This window comes from Pongo pygmaeus, chromosome 22 (assembly GCF_028885625.2).
Source record: "Pongo pygmaeus isolate AG05252 chromosome 22, NHGRI_mPonPyg2-v2.0_pri, whole genome shotgun sequence".
NCBI lineage: Eukaryota > Metazoa > Chordata > Mammalia > Primates > Hominidae > Pongo > Pongo pygmaeus.
The window spans coordinates 59,412,426-59,434,063 of record NC_072395.2 but is presented as its reverse complement, the minus strand read 5'-3'; the positions used below and the strand labels follow the sequence as shown (position 1 = coordinate 59,434,063).

Sequence of the window (21,638 nt, the reverse complement as noted above, 5' to 3'; positions counted from 1 at the left end):
TAAACAGTGCCATTCTAGAGGCAACAGGTACCAGCACCCCTCCTGCCTTACTCTTGGTCACCTCACACATCCACAACACCCAACCAGCTACAGGGAGGAATCTGAGTTTGTTTCAACCAGTTTGTCTAGACTCCAGAGAATCCAGTCCAAATTCCTTACTAGGATGTGTGAGCCCTGCTGTAAGTTAGCCCCTGCCTTTCCTCCTCTACCTGTGGAACACTGCCTGGAATTCCTTGGCCCACTCAACTTCAGTTCGCCTCCCTTTGTCTTCATGTCCATCCCCGCTCCTCCTCCTCCACCCTCTTCACACATGCTTTCAAAACAAAGCTCAAGGAAATTTTACTTCCTCTCTTGGCCCAGCTTGCACAGTGCTGATGATCCCTCCCCTTGGGCTGACTGGGTCCTGTACACATTTCATGATGTTGCCACTGTTTACATGTCTTTCAGCCCCCGCTAGACTGTAAGCCTCCTGGCACTCAGTCTGTTGAATGTTGTTAAACAACAGGATGACACACTGAGTGTCCGTCTGTTCAGGCTGCCGTAACAGAATACCAGAGTGGGCGACTTAAACAACAGACATCTATTTTCTCACAGTTCTGGAGACTGAAAGCTCAAGATCAAGGTGCCAGAGGGTTCATTTCTGGTGAAGCCTCTCTCCTTGGCTTGCAGACAGCTGCCTGTGTCTTCACATGGCCTTTCTATGCACAAATATCCCTGGTGTCTCTTCCTCTTCTTGTAAGGACACCAGTCCTATTGGATGAGGGCCCACCCCCTTGACCTCATTTGATCTTAAATATCTCCTTAAGGTCCAATCTTCAAATATAATCCATTGGGGTTAGGGCTTCAGCATATCAACAATTGTGTCCTTTTGTTTCAGAGACTTAATTTAAAGGTTCTTTACTAAAGATACTGCAGAAAAAGTTCTAAAATCTGAAAGAGTGTAAAAGTTCTTTGTCTGCTATTTCCAAAATGGTACTCTTAAATTATGAACAGTTCAGTGTAGAAAGAAGACACAGGATTTCTATTCTTTCCTTATAGCTGATTAATTCAAAGTCTGAAAGGAAACCCCCACATGATCACTGTCTCCCAGCTATAATTTTAGCTGCTGCCTTCAAGAACCCAGGAAATCCTAAGAACAGAGGCCATGCATTTCCTGTGTGAAAAGGGAAGAGAGACCCTTGGGTACATTACTCTAAGTGATAATCTATCAATACACAATAGAAGTAACAGCTATTTTTAAGTGTTGTGTCTTCACTGACGATACAGTTTTCTTTGCTAAGCAGTGTATAATTTCCTAGTCTTTTTAATAGACCAGTGCAATACTGAAAATGTCAGCTAATTTAAAGGTGTAAAGATTGAGCCACAAGGATTATGTTAGTCCTACCCAGAAGCAAGCTCGCTCCACAGCAAAAATTAGTTTTAAAAGATTTACTGGGATGCTGATAATGTGGGAGGCCGTACACATATAAGGGTAGGGGGAATATGCAATAGCTCTGTACCTTTCTCTCAATTTTGCTGTGAACCTAAGACTGCTCTTAAAAAAACAAAAACAAATAAGGCCAGGCACAGTGGCTCATGCCTGTAAACCCAGGACTTTGGGAGGCCAAGGCGGGAAGATCGCTTGAAACCAGGAGTTCAAGACTAGCCTGGGCAATGTGGTGAGACTCTGAATCTAAAAAAACACTTTAAAAGTAGGCACGGTAGAGTACACCTGTAGTCCTAACTACTTGGGAGGCTAAAGCGGAGGATAGCTTAGCCCAGGAGTTTGAGGCTGTAATGAGCTATGATAGTGCTACTGCACTCCAGCCTGGGCAACAGAGCAAGACTAAATAAACAAAATATTTACTGGTAGAATAAAGTTTTCCCATCAACTTGACCCTAATTCATTTCCTTCCTTTCTTCAGTTATACCATAGAAGAGTGACCAAATAGTATGAATTCTTTTTTTTTTTTTTGAAACAGAATTTCGCTCATTTCCCAGGCTGGAGTGCAGTGGTACCATCTTGGCTCACTGCAACCTCTGCCTCCTGGGTTCAAGCGATTCTCCTGCCTCAGCCTCCCGAGTAGCTGGGAATACAGGCGCCCACCACCATGCCTGGTTAATTTTTTTTTTTTTTTTTTTGAGAAAGAGTGTCACTCTGTCGTCCAGGCTAGAGTGCAATGGTGTGATCTCTGCTCATTCCACCTCCCAGGTTCAAGCAATTCTCCTGACTCAGCCTCCTGAGTAGCTGGGATTACAGGCATGCGCCACCACGCCCACCTAATTTTTGTGTTTTTAGTAGAAACAGGGTTTCACCATATTGGTCAGGCTGGTCTTGAACTCCTGACCTCGTGGTCCGCCCACCTTGGCCTCCCAAAGTGCTGGGATTACAGGAGTGAGTTACCATGCCTGGCCCCCCCCGCCCTTTTCTTTTGAGACAGAGCTTCGCTCTTGTTGCCCAGGCTGGAGTGCAATGGCACAATCTCGGCTCACCACAACCTCCGCCTCCCGGGTTCAAGTGACTCTCCTGCCTCAGCCTTCCGAGTAGCTGGGATTACAGGCATGTGCCACCACGCCTGGTTAATATTGTATTTTTAGTAGAGATGGGGTTTCTCCACGTTGGTCAGGCTGGTCTCAAACTCCCAACCTCAGGTGATACACCCGCCTTGGCCTCCCTAAGTACTGGGGTTACAGGCGTGAGCTACTGTGCCCAGCCCATTTTTTGTATCTTTAGTAGAGATGGGGTTTCTCTCTGTTGGCCAGGCTGGTCTTGAACTCCTGACCTCAGGTGATCTGCCTGCGTTGGCCTCCCAAAGTGCTGGAATTACAGGCGTGAGCCACCGCACCCGGCCTGAATTCATTTTTATACTAAATAAATGTATATCACATCAGCCAAAATAATACATTAAAAGATTAAATATGTGATTTGAAAAACAAAACTGCAGCTCTTGAATTCTTTTTTTTCAAAAGATGGAACACGTGTCCTGGCCCCTGACCTGCCCTGATGATAAGAGAAGCAGTCACACGTGGCTAATGCTCACTGAGGACACACTACATGAAAGGGAGATTTATGTGGGAAAATGCCCTTGAGGGAAAATGGGGAGGGAACCAGTAGATGTTTGCCAGGGGAAGAGGAAAGGAAGGCAGGTCGGACAGAAAAAGTCTTAGACTAAAGTCAGCACTAAGAAAGTTCTGGCCAGGCCAATGAGGAGTCCTTGAGACAAAGTTCTCATCAGGACTCCTGGGAAGGAGCCTTGGTATTCCTGCTATAGGAAGCATAGCCTCAGCTTGAGGGCAGTGTGGACCCACAGTATGGCGATGAGGCCATCAGTGGATTATGCCCTCATAGGCCCCAAACAAACTATTAGATTAGATGTAAGTCATCGAGCTCCACACCAGTGAGCCCTCTCCAGCTTAGCCTGGATCCTACAGGAGGACAGGAGCAACAGTGCAATTATCTCAGTCTCCTCTTAAGTTTTTTCTTTCTGGTCACTTAAAGCAACAAAGACCATATTCGGATTCAATGGCTCCCTGAGGCACAGATCTACCCTGCTGATGGGTTCACTGAATTAGAAAAACTGCTGTAAAAAAGCTAAGTTTGAATCCATTTAGAGGATTCTTTATTTGAAACTGAATAAACACCATGTGAAGTTTTCACTTTTATTAATTCAATAAACATCCATTAAAATGCCTAAAATGTGCAAGGTGCTGGAGACAGAAAGATGAGCAGATCAAACCTTCCTCTTGAAATGTTCCCTGTAAAATGGTATGGAAAAGACAAGCAAACAAATAATCATGAAACAAATAATTATGATCCTACAAGAGTGATACAATGAGTTTTAAAAGGATACAGAGCACAGGCACTTTATTCTGTGAAGGTTGGGGAGAAGGGGGCTTTAGTAGAAGGCAGAGTCTCAAACAGAAAGTGAAGTTTAAACAAGCGGTGAAAGAAAGACAGGAATTAAACAGGTACAGAATAGCTGGCAATTAAGCATGTTTAAAGTTTTAGCATATTAAAATTGAAATCACTGATATTTCTTTTTTTAAACCGACATGATTAACCTATAAGAACTTCTGCATATTTAATGTATAAATTTTGATGAATTTAAAGGTAAGTATACCCCATGAAACCATCACCATAAACAAACATCATCTCTAAAAGTTTCGTCCTGTCCTGTTTGTGATAAGAACATTTAACATGAGCTCTACTTTCTTAACAAGTTTTTAAATATACAATACCGTATTGTTAACTATATGCACTTCTCTAGCAGTTACTCATCCTGTGTAACTGAAACTATATACCCTTTGATCAACACCTTCCAGATTCTCCCACCACCCCAGTCCCTGGCAACCACCATTCTACTCTCTGCTTCTATGAGTTTTGACTATTTTAAATTCCTGATACAAGTGGGCTTGTGTAGGATTTGTTCTGGTGCTGATTTTTTCTTTTCTTTTTTTTTTTTTAGACAGGGTCTCATGGAGTGCAGTGGTGCAATTTCGGGTCACTGCAGCCTCCGCCTCCCAGGTTCAAGCGGTTCTCCGTGCCTCAGCCACCAGAGTAGCTGGGATTATAGGTGTGCACCACCACACCCAGCTTTTTTTTTTTTTTGAGACAGTCACACTGTCACCCAGACTGGAGTACAGTGGCACAATCTCAGCTCACTGCAGCCTCCAGCTCCTGGGTTCAAGAGATTCTCCTGCCTCAGTCTCCCGAGTAGCTGGGATTATAGGTACATGCCCCCATGCCAGGCTAATTTTGTTTTTTTTAATTTAGTAGAGGCGGAGTTTCGCCATGTTGCCCAGGCTGGTCTCAAACTCCTGGCCTCAAGTGATCCGTCTACCTCGGCCTCCCAAACTGCTGGGATTACAGGCATAAGCCACTGCACCCGGCCCTAATTTTCGTATTTTTTAGTAGAGATGGGGTTTCACCATGTCACTCAGGCTGATCCCAAACTCCTGAGTTCAAACGATCCACCCTCCTCCGCCATCCTCCTCGACCTCCCAAAGTGCTGGGATTACAGGTGTGAGTCACTGGGTCCAGCTGGCGCTGATATTTTTAAAGAAACTTAGAAATCAAAATTTTGTACAAAGACACTTGTACTGGGATAATTTACTATGAAAAAAAAAAAAACCTAAAGAGGGTATTCCCGAATCATGAATACTAAATTTTGTTAGTGTAACATACAAGCAACTAGTCAGTAACTGTAACTTTTAAACATTTTCAAACATGTTTTATAAATTGAAATGCCTGATTGTCCTTACATACACAAACTGAAATATTTATTAAACTAGGCAATAGCTTTAAAATGTTACAAAAAATATAAAGAAATAGATGATGACATCCATGACTTTCAGCTACTATGTTCTAGTTATTCAAGAGGCTGAGGCAAGAAGATCATTTGAACCCAGGAGTTGAAGGCAGCAGTGAGCTATCCTCACGCCACTGCACTCCCACCTGGGCAACAGAGCAAGACACTATTTTAAAAAACAAACAAACAAAACTAATACTGTGAAATTGTTTTAATATTTAACTCATTTAAATTTTTTTTTTTTTTTTTTTTTGAGACGGAGTCTCGCTCTGTAGCCCAGGCTGGAGTGCAGTGGTGCGATCTCGGCTCACTGCAACCTCTGCCTCCCGGGTTCACGCCATTCTCCCGCCTCAGCCTCCCGAGTAGCTGGGACTACAGGCGCCCACCACCACGTCCGGCTAATTTTTTGTATTTTTAGTAGAGACGGGGTTTCACTGTGTTAGCCAGGATGGTCTCCACCTCCTGACCTCGCGATCTGCCCGCCTCGACTTCCCAAAGTGCTGGGATTACAGGCGTGAGCCACCGTGCCCGGCCTAACTCATTTAAAATTTTTAATAATAAACTGACTAGATATTAAGGTAAATAATATTTTTTACTAAAAATAAAAGATTTCTGAAAACAAAAACATTTAGTGAGAAGAGTTATTATTTTACATTTTGCAAGTCGCTTTAACTCTGGCTTCAGAGAAGACAATATGGATTCTCATACCTGCTCCTGTATTCAATCTGTTGCACTGTGTGGTTATTTGGTTGAAGTCTATGAATCAAATCCTTTTTCAGAGAGACATGCGGTTGGAAAAGGGTGGGGTGTCTCAGCAGCCTTTTCAGATCACTGTGGACATTCTTCCTTGATACAACACCAAAACCAGGCAAGGGGTAGTCTCTTAAAAAAAATAGTTGTGGCCGGGCGCGGTGGCTCAGGCCTGTAATCCCCGCACTTTAGGAGGCCAATGTGGGCTGATCACGAGGTCAGGAGTTCGAGACCAGCCTGACCAGCATGTGAAACCCCATCTCTACTAAAAATACAAAAATCAGCCAGTCGTGGTAGCATGCACCTGTAATCCCAGCTACTCAGGAGGCTGAGGCAGGAGAATCACTTCAACCTGGGAGGCAGAGGTTGCAGTTAGCTGAGATTGCGCCACTGCACTCCAGCCTGGGAGACAGAGCAAGACTCCATCTCAAAAAAAAAAAAAAAAGCTGCAATGTAGAATCTATAACTCTTATCGGTGAACTTTTCATATCATTACATTAAAATCCATTGTCTATCTTTTGAATGAATCTTTTACCCATGCACTATGACTTTGTAACGTGGTGCAATGGTGAGCTGGAAAATATAAGTTCACAAAATTATGTGGATCTTCCAAATGCTGACACATTTAATTATATAATATCAAATATTCATTATATTGTCACCAATCTCATCAAACAAGTCCTTAACTATTGAGAAACTGTCAAGCTCACTGTAGCAGATAAAAGTTTTTCAAAATTTTGATTTTTGCTTGAAAGCACAAATATTATCATTGGTCATAAATTGTCAGTTATTTCCTCTCATTTATTTTCCAGAAAACGTCCACCAAATACCCAAGTCTCAATAACTGCAGATTGTCTGCTACTCACTTTTTCAAACAAAAATGGCATTTCACAATAAAAGTAGCTAGTTCGCTTTGCAACTCAAACTACACAATTGCTGTTTCTCAAAACAGGCACTGTACCTCTTTGTGCAGCAAAAGCGCTTCATGTTCTTCCCATTTCCTCATGTAAAGACAAAAGGCCAAAATTTTTTTTAATTTTTACTGCCTCATCAGGGTCTGTCTAAGTGAAAGCAGCCCTTTTTGTTTTTTTAAAACTGCAAGTGGGGAGGTAGTGAATAATATAATGACTATTAGTGCCACTTGGAGTCCCTGCCTCAATTTACGTTAAAGTGCCAGCAGTTTTCCCTACTATTGCTTTTGGACCATCAGTACAAGTGTCAACACAGTGAAAACAGAAATGGCATCTTAGTATCATTATAAAAATAGTCTCCCTCTGCCTCCTGGGTTTGAGCGATTCTCCTGCCTCAGCCTCCCACGTAGCTGGGATTACAGGCACGTGCCACCATGACTGGCTTTTTTTTTTTGTATTTAGTAGCAACGGGGTTTTGTCATGTTGGTCAGGCTGGTCTCGAACTCCAGATCTCAGGTGATTCACCCACCTCGGCCTCCCAAACTGCTGGGACTACATGAGTGAGCCACCATGCCCAGCCATAAATCTGACTTTTGACAGCTGAAATATTACCTAGGACGCAGTGGACACTGAATTATTACTAAATAAGTGAAAACAAATACGAAAACAAAAAGCAGCAAGAACTCCAAAAGAGGGGACAAATGATATGGAAGTTCTGAGAAAGCAGTCACATTAGAGATGATCAAGGAAGGTTCAAAATAAGAGGGTGCTTTGAATATTCCCTCAAAGTTTCTTTTCAGCAATTTATTCTATATTATAAAGATCCTCACCATTCTTATCCATCATTCAAAGGAAATTCTGCTTTCCTGAAACAACAAATATTGGTTCAAATTCTGAATTGTGTTCAGAAGAATTATCATCATTACGTACCATGTAACTAAAGTGCTCTACAAATAATCTAGATGCTGTTCCAGGAGAACTTCCCTATCTCATATTCTGACATTTGTTGTGTGTTTTCTTGAAGAAAAAAAAAAAAATGAATATCAAGAAAAAAAAGAAACAAACTCAATGCCTAATGCAGCAGTGTTGAGAGGCAGAACCTTTAAGAGATGATTAGTGGATTAATGCTGTTATCGCAGGAGTAGGTTAGTTATCAGCAATGGGTTCCAGACAAAAGGATGAGTTTGGCCCCCTTCCTCTCTCGTCCACACATTCTCTTGCCTTCTCACCTTCCACCACGGGATGACACGCCAAGAAAGTCCTTGCTAGATGTCAGTACCTTAATATTGGACTTCCACCCTCTGGAACTGTGAGAAATAAATTTTTCTTTGTAAATTACCTATATGTGGTGTTCTGTTATGGAACACTAACACAACACAAAATAGACTAAGATAGAGAGCATTTGGGCTGGCCTTTGACAGATGAGTGGAATCTGAACATGAGAACGTTTTTCTTTTTTTGAGACGAAGTTTCGCTCTTGTTGCCCAGGCTGGAGTGCAATGGCGCAATCTCGGCTCACTGCAACCTCTGCCTCCCGGGTTCAAGTGGTTCTCCTGCCTCAGCCTCCCAAGTAGCTGGGATTACAGGCATACGCCACCATGCCCGGCTAATTTTTTATATTTAGTAGAGACGGGGTTTCACCATGTTGGTCAGGCTGGTCTGGAACTCCTAACCTCAGGTGATCCACCCGCCTCAGCCTCCCAAAGTGCTGGGATTACAGGCGTGAGCCACCGTGCCTGGCTGAACATGAGAACTTTTATATACCACAAAATATTCAAGAAGCACAACAAATGTTTATTAACACAAAGGCAATGACAGGCTGTCATTTTGAAAACTAAGAATTATGGGCCAGGCGCGATGGCTCATGCCTGTAATCCCAGCACTTTGGGAGGCCGAGGCAGGTGGATCACGAGGTCAGGAGTTCAAGACCAGCCTGGCCAATATGGTGAAATCCTGTCTCTACTAAAGATACAAAAAATTAGCCAGGCGTGATGGCGTGAGCCTGTAATCCCAGCTACTCAGGAGGCTGAGACAGGACAATCACTTGAACCCAGGAGGTGGAGGCTGCAGTGAGCCGAGATCGCGCCACTGAACTCCAGCCTGGGCAAGAGTGAGACTCCGTCTCAAAAAAAAAAAAACCACACACACACAATAAAAAAATATATATCCCAGATTTTAGAAATTAAAGATAGTTGAAGAGGAAAAAAGCTTTGTGAGAGAAGTCTCTTCCTGTATACCCACAGAGTGTTTTCCCCCTTTTCATTTTATTCCATCTAGACTAGAAGTCCTGCATTGTTAGAATATAAGAAATCAAGAAAAAGACTAAAGTTAAAGCTATGGAATAGACCTATTAACCAGAATAAAGTAATTGGAATGGGATAAAGGTAGCCTAATGTGTAGGAATTTCCTCTCTAACCCACTGCAGTCTATTAAAACAAAGAACAAAATACCACTGTCCGTGTTTTTAAAGCAGTTCAGCAGCAATAGCTCCAAGACACGTACAGCACTGGTGTGCCAAAATCAGCTGTGAGGTGTGTCCAAGGTAATTTGTTACAGTAACAGGCAAAGCGCAAAGGTTTGGGAATTAATTCTTTTTTAAATATCAAGGTTATACCTCTAATGATCTCACTTCCATCAATGAACATCCTGATAGGTTTTCAGGAACCACATGTATGAATTCTTCTGTATGTGTTCATGATTGGGGGGCAGGGGGTCTAAGAAGAGTGGGGTTCCATGTACTTCTACTCTTCATCTTAATCTGAAGCAGACTCCTAAGTCAAGAGGGCAAAACAGCCAGAAAAAGTTAAGGAGCAAGAACACAGCTATGCCTTATTTCCCTCTTGGGAATCTATAACAGAAATTCAGCAAACTTGCCCTATGGAAAGAAATCATAGCATTTTACCAGAACTTTCCCTCAGGGCCAATGCCAGTCACTATGGTTGATGAGAATGCAGTGAGGATGCTGGAGAATAAGGCCAGGTGTGAGGTATGAAGAAAGGCAGAGGATACTTTCAACAGGCTGAGGGGAAGGCATGCAGGATTTTCTAGATTATTCAGGTATCACTCATTACCAGTTTCTGTTGAAGACAGCATCTTTGTCACTGTTAAGCTTCTTTTTCCTTCCAACCTACCAAGCACAGTGACAACTCTAAGTTTTAGGCAATTTCTCACTCAGATAAATGTGAATGCTATAAAAAAGTTACACTATTTTGACAATATATAAAAATTATAACAATGAAATACTAATGTTGGTTGTTTTAGGACTATAACTCATTACTAATATCTCCCTTTAATTATATAAATAAAACACCTTACCAGTTTCAAAGCATTTTCACACACACTATCTGACTGAATCTTGACAATAAACCTGAAATGTCAATAAAGCTGGTATTCACCCCCTTTTACAGCTAACTAAACCCAAGTTTAGAGACATTATAATTCATTGGAGATTCACAGACACTTTACCAGATGCCCGCCACTGTGTGAAGATGCCAAAAATCTGCCTAAAACAAAGTCCTTATCAGTAAGCATCTCCAAATCCAACAGGGAGACCCCATGTCAACAACAACCACAACATAAACTACAGAAGCCAGCATTAACCTGTGGAAGCGCCCTGGAAGCAGGTCCACGTGTGACTGTGCCTAAGTAATCACTGACCTATTTTGGCCAAAAGAAAAGTGTCAGGCCACTCTAGGAGCAGGGAAAGAAGCCAAGAAGCCAGAGCTTCCACCTCCTTGGCTGCCACTCTACTACTCTGTTCTCTGCTGTCTTTTCCCTTTAACACTTTTTTCTGAGACAAGGTCTCACTCTGTCTCCCAGGCTGGAATGCAGTGACACTATAAAGGTTCACAACCTCATCAGGTGATCCTCCCACCTCGGCCCCTCAAGTAGCTGGGACTACAGGCACACACCACCATGCTCAGCCAATTTTTTTTTTTGGAAGAGGCAGGGTCTCCCTATGTTGCCTAGGCTGGTCTCAAACTCCCGGGCTCAAGTGATCCTCCTGCCTGGGCCTCCCAAAATGCAAACATAACAGGCCTGAGCCACCATTTCTGGGCTCAATACTTTTTTTGTTTACCCCCTTTCTCAGCTTAAGCTACTTTTCCAGGTTCCTCTCCATGTTACATAATATTAGACCTTTACTTACCTATACATCCCCTACATATCTCTAAGATGACAATAGCATAAATGGATCCAACAGATAGGAAACATTTCTTTCATTTAAGTACTTGTGTTGTGTCGTACAAATTATAAAGTTCTTTGAGGAAAGGATTCAATTGTCAATGCCTAGCAAGCACTCAAACACAACTACAAAACAAAAAATTGAGGGAATAATGAATACATTGGAGCAGAAATTAGGAGCAATATACAAAAATATGTTTGAAATGTATAGAATCTAAACTGCGTATATGTGATTTTCCCTAAAGAGCCTTAACAAATGCAGTATAGTAGATCCTGTCAAACCCATTCCTAATTTAAGTTTGTCAGACCGCCTAAGAGCATCTAATCATCAAGAATTCTCAAATCCATCCATTTCTTTCCTTTTTTTTTTTTTTTTTTTTGGTGAGAGAGACAGGGTCTCGCTCTATTGCCCAGGCTGGAGTGCTCCAGTGCTCAAGTGATCCTCCTGCCTCAGCCTCCCAAGTAGCTGGGACTACAGGTGCACACCACCATGCCCAGCTGATTTTTTTTAATACTGTAGAGACACAGTCTTGCTATGTTGCCCAAGCTGTTCTGAACTCCTGTCTCCAAGCCAACGTGGCCTCCCAAAGTGTTGAGATTACAAGCATGAGCCACTGTGTACTCAGCCTGTACTTCCATTTTTAAAAATGTGCCACAAGCCAGGCACGGTGGCTCATGCCTGTAATCCCAGCACTTTGGGAGGCCGAGGCACGCGGATCACCTGAGGTCAGGAGTTTGAGACCAGCCTGGTCAACATGGTGATACCCTGCCTCTACTAAAAATACGAAAATTAGCTGGGCATGGTGGCAAGCGCCTGTAATCCCAGCTACTCGGGAGGCTGAGGCAGAACAATCATTTGTACCTAGGAGGCAGAGGTTGCAGTGAGCCGAGATCACGCCATTGCACTCCAGCCTGGGCGACAGAGCAAGACTCCGTCTCAAAAAAAAAAAAAATGTGCCACATATCACAACATTGTTAAAAATCTGAATGCTGAATTCAAAATAGTTGCAGGTATATGTTGTATTACATGTAAAACAAGATCACAACAGCATCTACCTCCCCCTAAGGTTGGCAAAGATTAAATGACTTACTATATGCTAGTGCATATTAATTAGATGTTTTGAGAAATAACTACCCCAGATCCAGCAAAATGTTATCAATCTGAAACTTAAATTAAGGATAATAAGATTATTAAAAAATGGATTCTAAAAGCTGAAAATGCATTTAGATCTCAAAAACAGAGTAAGAATCAATTACATGCTTTTCTTCAAGGACTGCAAGTCCTTTCTGACAATGGAGAAGAACTTAACTCTTTCCCAATGACAGCCAAAAGGAATATCAGGACACAGGCCTTGAAAGGGATAACATCCAAATGGGAAATGCCACCCACCACCTCTGAAGCCAGATTACTCCAGTCTATTTTTATCAACCAACCATTTATAAGACTTTTTTTTTTTTACTTTAAAAAATTCCATGAGGGGGCTAACAACTCCTAAGTGTTATGTGCTTTGCATACATTAAGGTATTTTAGCCTCATAACAATCCAAAATGGAAAGTGCTGGTATAACCCCACTTTATAGATAATAAAATAAGGAACAGGGTGCAGCTCCTAGAGTATTAGGAGCGCGGCAAGTGCTCCCAGCTCCAAGGGAAGCAGCTGCCTGCGGACAACGGGCGCAGTCATCCTGGTGAAGCCCAGACCAAGCCCAGACCTACAGCCTTGAGAAAAGCCAGGCTCACAGCTTGGGGCAAAAGTGGTCATTCCTCTCAAGATTCTCACACCTGTCCAAACGACCTAGTCAAAGCCAGTCCTTGGGGTCGGATCCCATTGGGGGAGCAGCTGGGGGTAGGGAAAGGTCTCCAGAAGTTTGGCAGGGGTCCCGATGTGGGGGTCCAGGCGGGGGTCTCGGGTGCAGGGCCGTATTGGGGTCCTGGGGTGAGGAGTAAGGGTCCCAGGTGTGATGGGCCTGGGGGGAGGAGTCCTTGTATGGGGGAGGGGTCCTTCTATGAGAGGCGGGGCAGTGGTCCCTGGTTTGAGGGGCCGCGCGGGGGTCCCGGGGCTGAGAGTCGGGAGTCCGGAGGGGCAGCGCGGGACTCCCAGGGTGAAGGGCGGGGTCCCCGGGGTGAGGGGCCGCGCGGGGTTCCGGGGGTGAGGGGCAGAAGGTCCCGGGGGTGAGGGGCGGGGTCCCGGGCGTGAGAAGCTGCGCTGGGGTCCCGGGGGTGAGGGGCGGGAGTTCCCGGGGGTAAGGGGCCGGGGTCTCGGGGTGAGGGGTCGTGCTGGGGTCCCAGGTGAGGGGCGGGGGTCCCAAGGTTGAGGAACGGTGTCTCCGGGGCGAGGGGCGGGGTCCCGGGGTAGAGGAACCCCGGTCCCGTTGAGGGGCAGAGGTCCCAGGGGCGAGGCCGCGTGGGGGTCCCGGGGGTGAACGGCGGCGGTCCCGGAGTGAGGGGCTGCGCGGGGGACCCGGCTGAGGGCGGGTCGCGGGGGTTGAGGGCGGGGTCCGGCTCACCTTCCGACAGCTCCAGCTCCAGCTCAGCCAGGCTCTCCCGTACCTCGGCAGGCAGCGGAGCCGCCTCCAGCGGGCACCCGCGGTCAGCCATGGCCAGGCCGGCTAGCGTCCGGGCAGAGGCTGGAACCGGACCGGGCCTGGCGGCGGCAGCGCAAACCTCGGCTACGTAGGTCCCCTCAGGCCAACAACCTACATCCGCCAGGCGAGGAGCGGGAGGCGGCGGGGCAGGGGCGCGGCCAGGGCTGCAACGCACCCGCGCAGGCACGAGCGCGGATGGCTCCTCCGCGCCGCCGCCGCCCCGCGCGCTCCTGAGCGCCCGGACGGCTCTACACGGGAGCGCGTGCGCGGCGGGAAGGGCGGGTAGCGAGCGCGCGTGCGCAGTGGGTCCCGGGCCCGGGCTGCCCTCCCGGCCCCGCCCAGCAACACCAGAGCCTCGCTTCCATTGGCCCCGAAGACGCGTCGATGCCGCTCGGGGCTCCCATTGGGAGAGGCGGGAGAGCGCCGCTCCCGACAGGCTCTGCGCCGGGCCGGCTTGAGGGTGGCGGGCCTGAGGCGGGCAAGGTGCCGAGTTGCGGCCCCAGACGCCTACGTGGGGATGACCAGCCCGTGGGCGTTGGTGCTGACCCCTAGGCGCCGCTGGTGGCCCCGCGCGCGGCCGTCCCGCCCGCCCTGCCCCTCTCGGGGCTCCTCCTTGGTCCCCGCGCCATGGCGCGTCCGCGTTGACCGCTGTCTTCGCTTTCGGGCTGTGCTGATCGCGAACGCTGCACAGTCCGTGGTGGCGTCGAGGCACCTTTCTCGTGCCTTTGCTTTAAAAAATAGCCCTACAAGTACACTTGTTTTAAAAAGTGTTCACTCCTTTGCTTTAAAAAATAGCCCTACAAGTACACATCGTTGGCCCCGAAGGAGCCCCAGCAGCCATGTCGGACCGCGAGGTGACCTTGGAGGGCGAGAAGAGGGACGAGGGGCCTGGCGGAGCTAGAATGAGAGGGCCCCGCCGGCGTCCTGAAGGCCCTGCTCCCCGAATGTGTGAGAGTGCGTCTGACGGTGCGAGGGTGGCTGTGGCGGGGCCTGAGCAGCGTATCTGTGCGCCGATGCCGCCCGCCTGTTACTAAGTTAGGCAGGAGTGCCCGAGTCTGGCGAACTTCAGCAGTTCTTGTTCTAGAGCTCCACACGAGGTTGGCCAAAGCTTTGCGGGACTTACATACCCTTCTTCCTCCGTCCAGTCCTGCTTCCTTCCCCTTCCTTTCACAGGTGTTGATACCATGTCAACATTCTCGTACCCCAGACTCAGTCGCAGCATCTCCTTCTGGAGAAACCATTCTGCAGCATTAAAGCTGGTGAGAAGATGGGATTCGAGGCTGCATCACTCACCAGTGATGAAGTAGGAAGGTGAACTAGTGAAATGGAATCCACGAGTGGGTGAAGTATCAGACATTTCATATATGGTGAACATAGTAGATAAAAGGAAGGAAAAGGGGATTGCATAGCTCTTGCTTAGTGCCACCGAGTCTCTTAAGAATAGTGGTGAGCTGAAGGCAAGCAACAAACAGTTGTAAGCCAGTGAGTCTGTCCGGTTGCATATAGAGAAGCTTCATTTACTGCAGCAGGTCAAAGACAAGAACCAGGCCCAGGAATTAACATCCCTGTTTGAACTCTTAAAATAGAAAAACACCCAAACAAGGCATACTCTTCCACTAAGTTTGGATCCCTGCTAAGAAAAGATGAGGCCGGGCACAGTGGCTCACACCTGTAATCCCAGCACTTTGGGAGGCCGAGGCGGGAAGTCCAGGAGTTCAAGACCAGCTTGGGCAACATGACAAAACCCCGTCTCTACCGAAAACACAAAAAATTAGCCGGGCATGGTGGCCACGGCTGTGGTCCCAGCTACTTGGGAGGCTAGGGTGGGTGGATCACCTGAGCCCTGGAAGTCAGCGCTGTAGTGAGCTGTGACTGCACTCCAGCCTAGGCAACAAGAGTGAGACCCTGTCTTTTGAAAAAAAAAAAAAAAGACCGTCATACATGGGTTGGAGATACCTGGGTAGATGCCTTCAAAGGTTTTGACTCCCCAAACTGCCTTAAACTGTTTTTTGTAGACAGTGTCTCACTCTGTTGCCCAGGCTGAAGTGCAGTTGCTGGATCATGGCCCACTGTAGCCTCAACTTCCTGGGCTCAAACGATCCTCCCACCTTAGCCTCCTAAGTAACTGGGACTACAGGTATGTGTCACCACGCCCGGATACATTTTTTATTATTTGTAGAGGCAAGGTCTTATTATGTTGCCCAGGCTTGTCTCAAACCCCTAGGCTCCAGTGAGCCATCACACCTGGCCTGCCTTGAACCTGAAGCCTGCTGGGGTGGCTCACCTCTCCTACTGACCTGGCACTACTCCTCCTCCCTCCCCCCACTTACTGCACAGTAGATGTATAATTATGGTTGTTTCTTTTGCATTATTCAGCTGGAAACAATGAGATAGAAAAGAGAATATAGCTCCCTTCCCCTCAAAATAACTGTGTTATTAGTTTGCTGGGGCTTCAGTAACAAACTGGGCAGACATTTATTGTCTCCGAGTTCTGGAGGCTAGAAGTCTAAGATCAAAGTGTTCACAGGGTTGGTTCCTTCTGGGGCTGGGAGGGAGAATCTGTCTCGTGCCTCTCTCCCAGCTTCTGGTGGTTTGCTGGCAGTCTTTGGTTCCTTGGCTTATAGAGGCATTGTCCCAGTCCTGCCTTTATATTCACATGGTGATCTTGTTGTGTGTGTCTCTCCAGACGAAGGCATAAATAACAGATCATTGACAAAGGTCATTAGACATGGGCCTCTTTTTAGAAGGACACCAGTCATACTGATTAGGGCCCGCTCTAATGAGCGCATCTTAACTTGTCTACAAAGACCCATTTCCAAATAATGTCACATTCACATTTACCAGGGGTTAGGGCTTCAGCATCTTTTGAGGGGGACACACTTCAGCTGTGCCACCCAGCCAACATCTACTGACAGGAGCTGGGAAAGTTTGGGGCTGGATTATGAGGGTGCTTGATGAAGGGAGCTGGAATGTAAACTTGCATAGATGTGTTTATTGAAATACGTGATTTAACACCTTGGCAAAGACTGGCTGCAGACTTCCTGCAAGGATGGCTCCTGGAATGGCGGTATAGCTACTGCTACCTAACAAATTACTCTACATTTAGTGGCTTAAAACAAGAATCATTTATTATCTCTAGGTTACTGTGGGTCAGACATAGTGGGGATTGGTTCTCTCTATTCCACAGTGTCTGAGGCCTCAGCTGGAGCAGTTCAGAGGCTAGAGGTTGGAATGAGTGAAGGTTCATCTGCTCGAATGTCTGACAGCTGATACTGGAGATTGACTGCAGCCCAGATTGAGGATGTCAGCCAGCACACCCCTGCATGGCCAGTCCCTGTGGCCGAGGCTTCCTCACAATATGATGGCTGGATTCCAAGGGCAATCTAAAGACAAAGGACAAAAGAAAGCTGTATCCTTTTTGTGAACCAGCCTCAGAAGTTGCATACCATCACTTCGGCTACTTCCTATTTGGAAGAAATGAGTCACTAAATTACGCATATTCAAAGGGAGAGGAATTAGGCTTCATCTTCTAAAGGGAAGAATATCCAAAAATTTGCCAGTATATTTTTAAAACACCACACATGGAAAAAGCCATGGGCCATGGTAAGCAAAATTGAAATGGCAAAATTGCTTTGGCAGACAGTGGTGGAAGGGAGTAAAAGGTTCAGGGGGTGTGGGCATGCTGAAATTTATATACTCCGTGCATCTAGAAGACATTCGAGATGATCATATTCCACGTGAAGGTGTAAATAACACATCATTTAAAAAGATCATTAGACATAGGATGATGAAAGGGGCACTGATGTCACTAAAATATTCGCTGATGGTTCATCTCTGTAGGCAAGAATGACAATAGAAAGGCTGTTCCAGAACTTGGCTGGGTGAGAGCACTGGGGATGATGGGATCCTAAGACAAAAGAGGCCATTCTGGGACATAATGGGGACCAAAGAAAAAAACCCAAGAAGCCAAAGGCAACACTTAGCTGGCAGAAGTCAGAGGATTGCAATTATAGTAGCCAGCAGGGTCTGAGTGGCAGCCAAGGGGGCCTCACTTGCATGGTTATAGAACTGGTTAATAAACATGGCATCCCTGGAGGCAAAATAGATGGGCAGCTAAGAAGGATACTACTCAGCTGGCAAAAAAAAAAAAAAAAAATTCCGTCCAGGCATGGTGGCCTGTGCCTGTAATCTCAGCATTTTGGGAAGCTGAGGTTGGGAGGATCACTTGAGCCCAGGAGTTCAAGGTTACAGTGAGCTGTGGTTGCACCACTGCACTCCAGCCTGGGCAACACAGCAAGACTGTCTCAATTGAAAAAAATAAATAAAGATGCTTGTCCCAGTTTTAAAAAATCAGGATTCCATGCCCAGTTTCTGGAACTGAGCCAGTTTTCAGAAATGGAAACATTACTTGAGAGGTGGCCAAACACCAAGAAGAAGGACCTATAACAGTACAAGTACACAGAGAAATGAATCCCCAGGTACTTTTCCAAAGGGTCTGATAGCAATTTCTTTTGATAACTACATCCTGGAGAAAAGTGATTAGCCAAACATTTGAAAGACTTGTGGACACGGGGTCTAAATTGATGTCCAGATGCCTAGAGTATCATCTTCTGTTAGAGTGGCTGCATGTGGTGGCCAGGTAATTGATGGAGTTCTGCTAAAGGTCCAGCTTACAGTGGACCCATAGACCTAGTGGACTGATCTAGTGATATATTCTTAGACTTTGAGTGAATAATTGGCATTGACATACTTGGCAGTTAATGCTCATTCTAGGTCCCTGACCTATAGAGTTAGATAACAAAATGGAAAAAGCCAGACAGAAACCTGAAACTGCCCCATCGCCTACCAAGATTATAAAACAATTATAATTCCCAGAGCGGGAATGGCAGAGATAAGTGCCACTTTTAAGGATCCAAGTGATGTAAAGTGGTGGTTACCAACATTTTTGTTTAATTTACCAGCATGACCCCTGCAGAAGTCACAAGGATCCTGGAGAATGACAGCCTACTCTATTTGCTGTCAACCAGTAGTTGTTTTAGGTACACTGCTGCAAACTCATCTAAGAAGTATCCTTGGCCGGGCGCAGTGGTTCACGCCTGTAATCCCAGCACTTTGGGAGGACAAGATGGGCGGGACATGAGGTCAGGAGTTCAGTCTGGCTAACATAGTGAAACCCTGTCTCTACTAAAAATACGAAAAATTAGCCAGGTGTGGTGGTGTGCACCTGTAATCTCAGCTACTCGGGAGGCTGAGGCAGGAGAATCCCATGAACCTGGGAGGTGGAGTTTGCAGTGAGCCGAGATTGCATGCCATTGCACTCCAGCCCAGGTGACAGTGTGAGACTCTCTCAAAAAAAAAAAAAAAAAAAAGTATCCCGAATAGCCTCTCTGCCAGATATGGTAGGTAGTTGTTGACTAGGTGGATTTGTTCTTTTCTGTACCTGTCAGGGATCAAAAACATTTTGCATTTGCATTAAATTAAAATACGGTTTTGCCTGAAGGTTATATTACTTCTCTTGCTCTCTGTCATAATCCAAAGAGATCTGGACTACCTAGACATCCTGTAGAATATTACGTTGTTCCTTTACATCAGTGACATGTTGATCAGCCAGATGAGAAGTGCAGAAGATCCTGGAGACAGCTGCTCCAGAGAGTGGCATATAAACCCTACAGCAATCTAGGAGCCTGCTACATCCTAACATTTTTAGGGCTCCAGTGGTCAGGGGTGCTCTAGGGCATCCCTTCCAAAAGCGAATGAATTATTGCTTCTTGCACCTCCTGCCATTAAGAAAGCAAGACACTTGTTGGTTCTTGAGCTAGTTCTTGCCTCAGGTTCTGGAGGCAGCATATCCCACACCTGGGAATATTGCTCTGGTCCAGATACTAGTGGAATTGGGAGATTGGCAATTTTGGAAAGAGCCCGGAACTGGAAAATCTGCACAGTAGATCCAGGTTGTGATGAAGTAATGCTGTTGCCTGGGCCATATAGTCCAACAGATACGTTTTTGGTGTTATTAATGGTGCAGAATGATGCAATGTAGAGATTCTGTCATGCCACCTGGAGCAGAGAATTGTATGCATTTGGGGGGCGGGGGGGTGTAGATCTATCTTCTGGTTTGCTACTTGTCTCTGATAGAGATGGAACACCTGACCATAAGCCACCAGAAGACCATGCAGCCAGAACTGCCTGTTAATGTGTTAAACTACCAAGTCATAACATCAGCTGGGACCAGCAACCGTTCCTCATAATATGGAAGTAGTATATTCAAGATTGAGCATGAGAATGTACAGAGGTTACCAAATGAGCTGCAGAGCACAGATGCACATGACTTCCAGAGCTGTTGGATCAGCCACAGTGTCATTTCACACCTGTGACCGTGTGAGGGGGCCCTTATAACCAGTTGATAGGAGTAAAAATTGTGAGCATGGTATATAAATGGGTTGGCTCAGTATGAGTTCAAAATGAAAATAGCAGCTACATTACAGCCTCCTCAGGAGTGACCTTGAAAAATGGTGATAAGGGCATATCATCTCAATAGGCAGAATTTCAGGCAGAGCTCCTGGTCGTCCACTTTTTTGTGGAAGAAGTAGCCCAAGGTGAGAATATACATGGAGCTATGAGCAGTGCTAGAGGGCCTGGGTAACTGGTTAAGGGCCTGGAAGGAAAACAATTGGAAGTTGGAGATAAGGAGGTGTGTGGTAGATTTATGTGGTCAGATAAATTGGAATAGGCACGAAGTACGATGTTCTTTGTATACAATGTTAATGCCCACGAGACAGCATCCATGAAAGAAGCATTATACAACCAAGTAGACAGTTGACTCAGCCAGTTGATATTGGACAGCATCTTTTATTGGCTACTGTACTACTGGCATGATGGGCACATGGACAGGGTAGTCAAGGTGATGGAGTTGGAGGCTGTTCATGTGCCTGACAGCATGGGTTCTCTAACCAAAGCCGATCTACCCAGCTTTGGTTAATATCTAGCTGCCTCTGAATATCTAACCTGCCAGCAAAAGAGACCAATGCTAAACTCCCATTGTGGGTCACTTCATCAAGGAGCACAAACCTCCAGGTTTACAGAGGTCTTTATAGTCGCCATTTTATAAGGAGAGTTTACTGTATTGGAAGTCTCCCATCCTGGAAGATGGTTCGCAGCCGTGGTTCACTTTTCACAAGAATAGTCTCATATTCCAGATACAAGGCTTGTCTTTTCCTACTCACAAGTGTCAGCCAGAAAGGCTTAAGGAGTGTTTGTTTCACTGACATAACCACATAACATTTCAAACGAGATTCACTTTATAGCCAAGGAAGTGTAGTGTCTGTGGGCCCTCCTGCCTGGCAGAGCACTGGGACAACATGCTAAAGGCACAGCCTCCCAAAGGCGTGAGCCACTGAGCCCAGCACTGAAGACTTCCTTGAAACTGTTCTTTGTGATCTTTCTGTTATTGACCAGCTGGACAGTCCGTAACTGCACAGGAATGCTTGCAGATCCGTAAATTCAGACACCTTCCTTTCCACATAAGATGGACCACCAGCTGTACCTTCCCAAGTTTTGCCAGCTGGAAATCTTCAAAAATCCAAACCTAAACTAGATTGTAGTGTAGCAACTATCTTTTTGTTTTTTGAGACAGAGTCTCACTTGGTCTTCCAGGCTGGAGTGCAGTGGTGCAATCTCAGCTCACTGCAACCTCTGCCTCCCGGGTTCAAGCGATTCCCCTGCCTCCGCCTCCCAAGTAGCTAGGACTACAGGCGCACGCCACAACACCCGGCTAATTTTTTGTCTTTTAGTAGAGATGGGATTTCACCATGGTGGCCAGGATAGTCTCAATCTCCTGACCTCATGATCCACCTGCCTCAGCCTCCCAAAGTGCTGGGATTACAGGTGTGAGTCACTAGTGTAGCAACTATTTATGGTTCATG

At 46.0% G+C, this 21,638-nt stretch overlaps 1 protein-coding gene across 6 annotated transcripts in view; it reads right to left on the bottom strand.

Annotated features, from left to right (window-relative positions):
• The window catches only part of DIP2A (disco interacting protein 2 homolog A), a 112,679-nt gene extending 98,676 nt beyond the window's left edge, over positions 1-14,003 (bottom strand). For 2 of the 6 annotated variants that reach the window (XM_054468390.2, XM_063659877.1), the window contains exon 1: positions 13,639-14,003. In XM_054468390.2, the coding sequence (XP_054324365.1) occupies positions 13,639-13,729 (91 nt within the window). In that variant the 5' untranslated portion in view covers positions 13,730-14,003. The remainder of the gene's footprint in view (positions 1-13,638) is intronic. The other 4 variants (XM_054468389.2, XM_063659879.1, XM_063659878.1 and 1 more) reach the window with 4 other exon arrangements.
• Positions 14,004-21,638: the final 7,635 nt, after the last annotated feature.